The sequence below is a fragment of the Zerene cesonia genome, chromosome 16, assembly GCF_012273895.1.
Source record: "Zerene cesonia ecotype Mississippi chromosome 16, Zerene_cesonia_1.1, whole genome shotgun sequence".
In the NCBI taxonomy this organism is placed as follows: Eukaryota; Metazoa; Arthropoda; class Insecta; order Lepidoptera; family Pieridae; genus Zerene; species Zerene cesonia.
Window position 1 is genome coordinate 4,222,137 of NC_052117.1, and position 9,196 is coordinate 4,231,332.

At 31.2% G+C, this 9,196-nt stretch overlaps 1 protein-coding gene across 1 annotated transcript in view; it reads left to right on the forward strand.

Annotated features, from left to right (window-relative positions):
* Nucleotides 1-2,438: 2,438 nt before the first annotated feature.
* LOC119832882 overlaps nucleotides 2,439-9,196 on the forward strand; it is a 9,527-nt gene continuing 2,769 nt past the window's right edge. The window contains exons 1-15 of the mRNA XM_038356692.1: nucleotides 2,439-2,648; nucleotides 2,757-2,998; nucleotides 3,514-3,646; nucleotides 4,065-4,192; nucleotides 4,433-4,680; nucleotides 5,021-5,137; nucleotides 5,237-5,366; nucleotides 5,548-5,606; nucleotides 5,688-5,778; nucleotides 6,109-6,181; nucleotides 6,613-6,760; nucleotides 6,981-7,148; nucleotides 7,446-7,531; nucleotides 7,853-8,006; nucleotides 8,520-8,637. Coding sequence (XP_038212620.1) covers nucleotides 2,439-2,648; nucleotides 2,757-2,998; nucleotides 3,514-3,646; nucleotides 4,065-4,192; nucleotides 4,433-4,680; nucleotides 5,021-5,137; nucleotides 5,237-5,366; nucleotides 5,548-5,606; nucleotides 5,688-5,778; nucleotides 6,109-6,181; nucleotides 6,613-6,760; nucleotides 6,981-7,148; nucleotides 7,446-7,531; nucleotides 7,853-8,006; nucleotides 8,520-8,637 — 2,105 coding nt within the window. The remainder of the gene's footprint in view (nucleotides 2,649-2,756; nucleotides 2,999-3,513; nucleotides 3,647-4,064; nucleotides 4,193-4,432; nucleotides 4,681-5,020; nucleotides 5,138-5,236; nucleotides 5,367-5,547; nucleotides 5,607-5,687; nucleotides 5,779-6,108; nucleotides 6,182-6,612; nucleotides 6,761-6,980; nucleotides 7,149-7,445; nucleotides 7,532-7,852; nucleotides 8,007-8,519; nucleotides 8,638-9,196) is intronic.

Here is a 9,196-nt window from a genome sequence, read left to right on the forward strand (position 1 = left end):
TGTGTTATATAAATTGTAAGAAATCATATCTAGGAATTCGATGTAGAAAAATAGTTGTAATTTTTGTTATTTTTCTATCGATCTTATCTTCCACTTTATATAGGTAAAAATTTTAATTTTAAGAATATTTGTTTAAATTTTTTACACGTGCTTTTCGTGTCTTATATGAAAGGAAAATTAGCAATAATAATTTATGTAGGCACCCAAAACTTCATTTACGAGCTTAATATATTGCAAAAATAGTTTAATCGACGTAAATGTAGAGCACAAAACGCCTTATAAGTAGATAGACGATAAAAATTTAAAGGAAAAATGGATTGCGATATTTTGGTAAGTCGAAAACGTGCTGATCTCTTTTTTTGTCGTGTTTGAATTTACGCGAGTATTATACATTTAGAAATTAAAGACTAAAATATATATTTACTATATTATTTATCCCGACATTACGAACATCTGCCAACGGGAGACTGAATCGTTTAAAAATTAATTTCTAAATGTTAATAGTGTGATTGGTAGGTTAAAAATACTTTTTTCTTATGATGGCATTAATTAAAAAATGTATTTTTTGCGTATCTTTTGTTCATTTCTACTTCTCGTAAATCAAAATAACTATTCGCTGTTCGTGATACAGCTCAATAAATATTCGCGTTCCAAAAAGTATTCCCACTTGGTGGATAAGTAGCGCAAAGACAATCATTTATTATCTGTCATTTTGACATGATACATGAGGCACATTTTTGTAAGAATTGTATTCCTTTTTTATTATAATTAATTATTCACATTATCAGCAAGAGTTGTATTTTGTTGGAGGAAAAAAAAAATTATATCGTATATGTATGGGCACATGTTTAAAAACTGAATTATTTCTCTTTTACCTAGCTCAACATTTCAATGCTACATTGAAATGCCTAAGCATTTTCAATGTTAATATCAAAATAGGCAATAAAATCAGTACTATGCATATAAATTGTATAAATACCTAATTCTGTAGATATAGTAGATGGTTCTAACAAAGGTAGCGGTAGTAGTAACAAAATAAGAATATTTAAACTCATCTTTATAAAGGTGCTCAAATATTTTTTGTCACAGTACACACCATACTAACTATGAGTTCGTACTTAAGCACGTTTCTATCATAACATGTGTTTCATTTGAATAAAAACATTTTAATATTCGACTACTAATTTTTGTGTTCAATTTAAAATTAAAAATATGAATATATATTTACCAGAGCATCGGGATTTTTGGTCTTCGTCCTAATGCCTATTGTATTTTTTTTCTCTCTTTTTGAATGATTCGCGCCAACTGCACATTTAAATAATTTTTTAGTGAAAGTAAAGACAGCATAAATTTTACCGCCTTGTTAACTTTTGTACCTTATATTTTTACCTAACTAGATATATGTGTATGAATTTAAATACATGATATACTCTCTCGTATGGAAAACGTGCATATTCTCTGTTTTATCAATTCTTTCAAACGTAAATTAAGTGGATAGCAGGTGCATATAAACTATGTAGATATTTTTTTTAATCCTAGATTAAGTATCATTGTACAATTAAACGTAGATTAGATAGTGACGGAGTTTGCAAGTATATTTTGCATAACAATGAAATATGAAATACTGTGATATACTCTTCCTATTTCGCTTTTCAACACAGATGGGTAGCATGTTATTTTGTTAAACTACTGTTTATTTATTCTTTTATTGTTTCATAAAATTAAAAGTGTGCAACTGGTTAAAGCGTTAAGCGTGTTTCATTTAAAAGCAACCTTTATTATACGAATTTCTTATTTTTAGTCGGTAAAGATGTTAGTTGGTTGGTTGCAAGCGCTTCCAACGAATGAATATTTTCAGTGGAGTATGTCTATTGGGGAATAAAGGAAATCCTTAACGTTTAAAGAGGAATCTTTGACGTTAAAAGTTAAGATCAAGAACTTGTTCATAATTCAAAATAGCATATTACTCAATATTCAAATTTAAAGTAGTAGTAAAATTAGTTTTATATGTAATTTTGCATCATCAACCTTGATATCGCAAGATTTCAAACGATTTACACGCGTTGTTGCAACATAAATTTAAGTTACGAAACAAATCTTGTATATTTATCTATGGAAATTCTCGTTCCCAAACGACCCATTGTTTTAAAGCTAAATAATGAAAATGGGCCAATGTGAAGTAAGCTCGAAATGAACAATACGGTTTCATTACCAAAGAGCTATCAGTCATAAATGCAAGGTCGAGGTTGAACAACTATAAAACTTTAACAGTAGCAATTCCCAACTTGTCCTACAAGCCTTCAGACGCCGAACTTTCTGCGGTGGACTGGTACCGACGTCGCTACACATCGATTTTATATACAAAATACATCACCACCTCAGTCTTTACAATGAACCCCAACAGTTAGCATTTGCGGAAACAAACCCCATTCTAAACAATGACCTCCAAAGTAACTAGTAGGAAAATAATTAGCGAAGAATCTATAGAAGAAGAAGAATTATTTAGCCATTGTAGAGAAATGGAAACAGTTTGTTATGCCCTCACCAAAGTGATAATAGGAGCCAACAATAAATGGAAAGGCTGTGGAGAAAAACCGTCTCATTCTTTATCGAATAGGAATTATATTATGGAGCTAGTAAATATACAGGTAAGCAATTATTACGTACCTACCTATTTTATGTTTCGCAAATAACATCTGGCGGGCTTTATTTTTAAGCTTTTAATCCAAGCAAGTCATTATGCTGTTTTATTCCAGGTATTAGATCAGATAATAGAATATTTAACGAAACTTGTTAAATCGTTTTATAAATTAAATCCTAAATTAGCTAGATTAAAAAAAGAAAACTTGTTAATTGCGAGTAAACACGATCACATATTTGAAAAGTTATGCAGCAGAAGATTTATAATGTTGCAAGCGATTAACATTTTAATAACGACAATATTATCGACGTGCCTTCGTAGAGAAGATTCGAGGAAAATGATCGAATCATGTTTGTGGTAAGTCTGCGTTTTGTTTTTTTTTATTTTGGCAACAGCCCAAATTATACGCATATTAATTAATTTAAACACATAAATTCAAAATAAATAAAAGTTTGTCAAATAGAGCATTCTTATTATACAATTTTTTATTATGAGCAGAGGTGTGACGAATTCGAAATACTTGCATTTAAAATACATATACAAAATACCTTTTTATTATTATAATCCAATTGATCACCAAAACTTTTAGACTCCAACAAGATAGAAAACTAGGTAAAAATTATTTTATATGCTGTTTTGGGTTCAGTATTGAGAATGGAAAAACTCATTAGTTAAACATTCTTAACTAAAGCAGGTATATAACAGTTTCGAAACAACTCATGTTATAAAAATTTTAATATAATTTGAATTTAACCGAAGGTATTTTGTATTTAAGAAAACTGTGTTGAAAATACACATTTGAAATTGTGTAATAAGATACATTTTCAAACTATTTTGTACACCTCTGATTATAAGCCCCTCCTTTTTTACAGTTTGGTTGGAATATACAACAACCTAACAGGTCTTAGTTATAAAAAGTTTGCTGTAAAGTTTAATGTATGCAGTAATACATATCCTAATACTATAAGTGAAACGAAACCTATTACTCTCACAAAAATTGTACAGGTAAGTGACAAATTATGCTAGAAGCATTGAATAAATTTCCCAATAGTTTTTATTCCTTAAGGTAAATTCAAATGCATCTGTTGATCCCGTTATCTTTAAGATAAAGATTTGAGACGAATACGATGACCCAGGGACAACGCCTCAACTTACACAAATAGTTCTTAACGAATTATTCGGCCTTGAACAAAATAATTGTATTTAAGGTGACATTTTAATTATGTACTGCGTTAGTTTAGGTATAGCGACGAAGTAACTGAAACTTTTTAACTTTTGATATAATTTGGTACCTACTGACTGATTGTAGGCAGGTCTTAGCAAAACGCTGTATCTCATACTTATAAAAAAATAACTTTTTGTGTTGCTCTTGTAAGTAATTTGCAACAATCAAACAGAACTTAATTTTTATTTTAACTTTTAGATACTTTCCAAGAGCCGCACTGAAGTGAACTGCCATCGGCTCATAAATTGTTTAGTACAAATGTATCACCCCGAAGATCACTTGGACGCCTCCGAGTCTAGTAGTGTAGATAGTTTGGAAATATATCAGTAAGTCTCTTTATACTATCACTCAAGTAGATATACTATTAAATTTTTCCAGTTATAAAGTTTATTCAGGACCCTTTTTAGCAAAAGTGTGCGTTTCAAAGTGAAGTTTAAAGAGTCGTGATAAATTTTTGATTTTTTCAATCAAATTTATATAAATATGTAGGTAAACCATATGTAGGTTTGCAGCGAAGTTCGTACAATGACGTAGTAAAAAGCGCAATCGATCTAATTATCTTTCAGAACATTAACAAAGCATATAACTCCACCTTCATCGTCAGTATCGAAGCAGATGGATATTAACAAACGTCGAGAAGCATTTATTGAAAACAGGAAAGCTAAAATGAAACAAGCTCAAAGCCTGGTCGAACAAAAAAATGGTCATAAGAAGATAGTAGAAGCTTTAAATCCCCAAAATTCAGACTCAGAAATACCTTATACTTCTCTTTTGAATAATGAATATATATTGGAAAATATGTTTAATAATGAAGGTAATTTAACTTCTTTGCTCTGTTGCAGTAATAATATTTTGCGAAAATCTCTATCTAATTGTCGTGGCAACTCAATCAATCAACTGGAAAAGCGCTTTTAGTTCGTTTTGAAATTTATTTAGAAATCATCGATTTTTAAATTTCCATATGAAACAATTATGACACTAAAAAACATTACTTACGTTTATATTGCTATAAAATTTGGCTTATGTGTAAGCTAATAGAGCGTCGATTAATTGTGATTTTTCGTTTCTGTAGCGTAAAGCTCAGATGGGTGGTACCTTAACATTTTAGTGCGTCACGGCAGTTATGAAAATAATTTATTTTACCCATCTTTCAGATAATGTAAATAGTATTTTACAAAGTGAGGAAATATATATAGAGATTCTATTAGATACAGTTGCGAATATATCTCCGCTGTTATTGGGTGCTAAAGGAGTTAAGAAACTTAAATCAGGTAATTTTAATTTCGGAGTAGTAAAAATTTATAAACTTTATTAATACGTTATGATGAATTTAAATGGTCTTTTATTAAATACAATTTTAAATTGAATAGGTAGACAACAAGCTAGCAAGAAGGCTGCTCAGAAAGTGACTGAATATTATCAAAACATTCTTTGGGGCGATGTCGGCAACTGTTTAGAACATATAGTTCTTTGGTGGTCTTCCTTTCCGTTGGCTGTAAGGTAGAGTTGAATTCCTAACTTATCGTCCTGAACTAACTAAACGGATTGAAAAATCTACTATGTCACTCAGTAATAATGTAATCTCATTACAAACATGCGAAATATCAAAGCTTTCCTCATATAATGAATATAAATAATACGATTATCTCTTATTTATACCTTAGTTTTTGTTTTCATAAAGATCACCTCACGTCAGTCAAAATCTACGGGAATGGCTGTTTTCCACCTTTAATGTTAACAGTAAGTAAGTCGTGTACACTGAACATATTTTACTTTCCATATGAGAATAAATTACTAAATTTTATGTTTAAAATGGAACAGATACACCGGAATTAATACTATCTGCTTTACGGATATTAGCGGATGCATTGGGATGTCACGTGACTTCCACATCTTGGGATAAGCATTTTGGGTAAACAATTTCCTATTATACTTACTAACTTTTACAAGTGTATATAATGGCTAACTGTTCGCCCGTGGTACGTGTATAACCTATGTTACACAGTGCAGCTTTCTAATGGTGAAAGAATTTTTGAAATCGGTCAAGTGGTTTTTGTGTGAAAACGCTACACGTATTCAAAAATACTAAAGTTTCCTCTTTATAATATTAATTGTAGATTATATTTGTGTGTATGGTTGTGTGTGTTTGCGTGCGTGCGTATGTGTACGTGACTTCCCTCAAATAATACAGACAAGGGAAATAATTGTTACAAAAGAAATAGCTAAAATGTTATTGTTACAGAGCAACATTAACTACTAACTTGTGGCCAACGTCCTTGAAAATTCACCCTGACCTGTCTATAAATGTTACAGAAGTAAGTTAAGTTTCGTAATTACGTATTACAAGAAGCTGTAGTTAATATGATTTCATTTCAATACAGCAATTCATTTATTTACTTCAGCGACCGATGTATCGTGAACTAAATGAATAAATATTTAACTAAAAAAAAACACGCTTCAATGATAGATCTAAGTTGTCTTAATTGTATTTATGATTAAAACGAAAAGAAGTCATGAAATTATTGTATTATCACTGATCCTTGATAAATGTATAAAGTTTTGATTTAAATCTGCCCGCTTAAGCGTGTCAATATCAAGTTAAAGGGTTTGGTTACATATTATAAATATTCAGGCGAAGCTAATATAAGCGTGTTATAACAGTAATGAACAATTGACATCTATGTACCTTATGCAGTTTACCGACCTCAAACTTGAAACGGTAAGAAATATTTTTTATTATTTACAGGTAACAGAAACAGGCGCAAATTTCGCATTAATGCTACAAGAGCTTGTTTCTCTAAACAATCACTGTGAAGTAACTTGGGACTATATTATGGGTGCACCTCTAGAAGACTTACCAATTGTTGAACAAATTCCTATTCTACACAGGCTAGGTTCGTAATAAAGGTTAATTGGAAAATTTGGTTCACTCAACGGTATTTTTACTGATAAGTACAATTTATTACTTATCTATTACCGCCTTATTTTAAGACATTTTGATCTCAATTTTTCCTTTAGGTCAACATTTCAAATTGAACACGTTTAATTTTATGTTATATCATACGCAACGCATTAGAAATCTCAAATAAGAATAATTTAAATATTATTTTCCAGACCATTCCATCCATACATATCGTTTGTGGTGTTTGGCTGAAACGCGGCGACTCGCTAACTCGTGGGCGATGGATGATTTCTTCCGTATTGCTCACAATGATATGGTCGCATGTATGGAACAGCTCAATAACTTACGATTTGCTGATCACACTGCCACAATTGAGTTAGGTTTGTATTTAGAATCCAACGCAATTAATACAACACTTTTGGAGTTTTCACTATACATTATATATAAAGATTATATATACCTTTTCACTAATTATGATTAATTACTTTAAATTGATACAAAAAAAAATGCTTAGTCGGTATTATCCTTTTATATTAACGACGAGGACGTGTACTAGCACGTAAGGTAATGAAAAATACTTTTAAAAACCTTTCATTACGGTAACAACTAGGGTCGTAAAACATATGAAGCCAAACTTATTAATGTAATACCAATGTAATGCTGATATTTTCTTACAGGGCAAATAGGTGTCCATGAAAATGTATGTGCTAAAATGCGAGAAAAGCTTGTTTCCGAAGTGAAAGTCAACATACAAAAATTAAAAGTAAGACTATGAAAAGCATTTTATCTCAATATTCAAGACATACTTACGTACTTACGTGTACGTGCATATGCAATTTTACAAATTGACTTCTTAAAAAGGTTAAAATATTTAACCAATACCAACGATTTCCGACTTTATTCAAAACCACAAGAACTGCTCAAGCCCTTTAGAATCATTCCGAATAAAACTTAAACAAAAATTTGTATGTTTTGCCATTATGAAAACAACTACTGCCATTTTTTCTAACAAAACTCAGTCTAAAAATCAAATTTAAGTCTAAAATAGACGATTTATAAATTCGTATCCAAAACCCATTTCCAGGATGCGACGGAAGAAATAACGTACGTGTTATCATCAGTGTGCGGGACCACCAGTCTCGCGCACCTCACAATGATATCGCCGAGCAACGCGGATTGGCGCCGCGTCACACAACCCCCTACTGTGGAACACTCCATATACGTTCATGAGTTCTTGAGTTAGTCCTTTGATTGAGAAATTTTTAAAGAATAGAAAAAGTATGATCAACCCACGACCCCACGTCATTATGCGCTGCCGTAGCAACGCCTAGCCTCTCTATTCTTTAAAAATATCCCCTTTATAAAGCATTTTAATGCTATTAAACTTAATTTGGTTTGATTTTCCTTCTAAATAGCGGTTGCTTGTATAATGCATAATTATGGAGGGGTTCAATCACGTAGTCTTACATAAAAATCCTTACATATATAGGCAGAGTAAGAATTACGATTTGATATCATAGCGACTAGGTAACGCAAGAGCATATGATCCTGATGAATGATTTAGTTTCATACAAACAACTTATTATAAAAATCGGAACAACGGTCCAAAAACTAACGCACTTGCTTGTAAATAAAATCGATCAATTAAACAAAGAGATGCAGGGACTCATATCATGAAATTTTGCTACGTTAAATATTGAAATAATTCAATTAAAAGGTACCTATATTTTAAAAATTCCTCGACATTTCAGATAAAATGTTACTGCCCGTTATAAAAGCGACGGGAGATATATCAACACTCAACATGGTATTAAGGATAATGTGCGAGGCATGGCTACATCATATATACGTCGCGCAAGTCAAGTTTACGTACGTACTTTTCATGAAATATTTATTCAAAAAGATATTTAATCTGTGTAAATTAATTTAATCTGTGGAAATTAAAACCCGTTGGACATGAAACTTCTTATACCTACGTGTAGTGTCACAGAAAGTAATATATCACAGCGCCGTGATAGAAGTTAGATCGTCTTTACCAACGTTACCAACAACGTTGTGTTAACAATTTTGCGTGATTGTTAGATACGCAAAATCATACTAAGCCTGAATTTAAACTGCAATAAATAATAAACGACCAAAAATACTAGCTAAACCGGCAAACGCTGTTCTGCCTTATTCTTATCATTTAGGATTATAAAATTAGATGTTGATAAAGGGTAAGGCACTATTACTCTTTATCGTACGAAAAATAGACGTTGGCCGATTCTCAGATCTATCCGATATGCACACAAAATTATGAGAGAATCCAGCCGTCTCGAAGGAGTATGGTAACTAACATTGTGACACGAGAATATTATATACCTAGTCTTGCCATAAATATTGTAATAAAGAAAAAAGAAAATTGTTAACTGCAAATAACATTTATTAC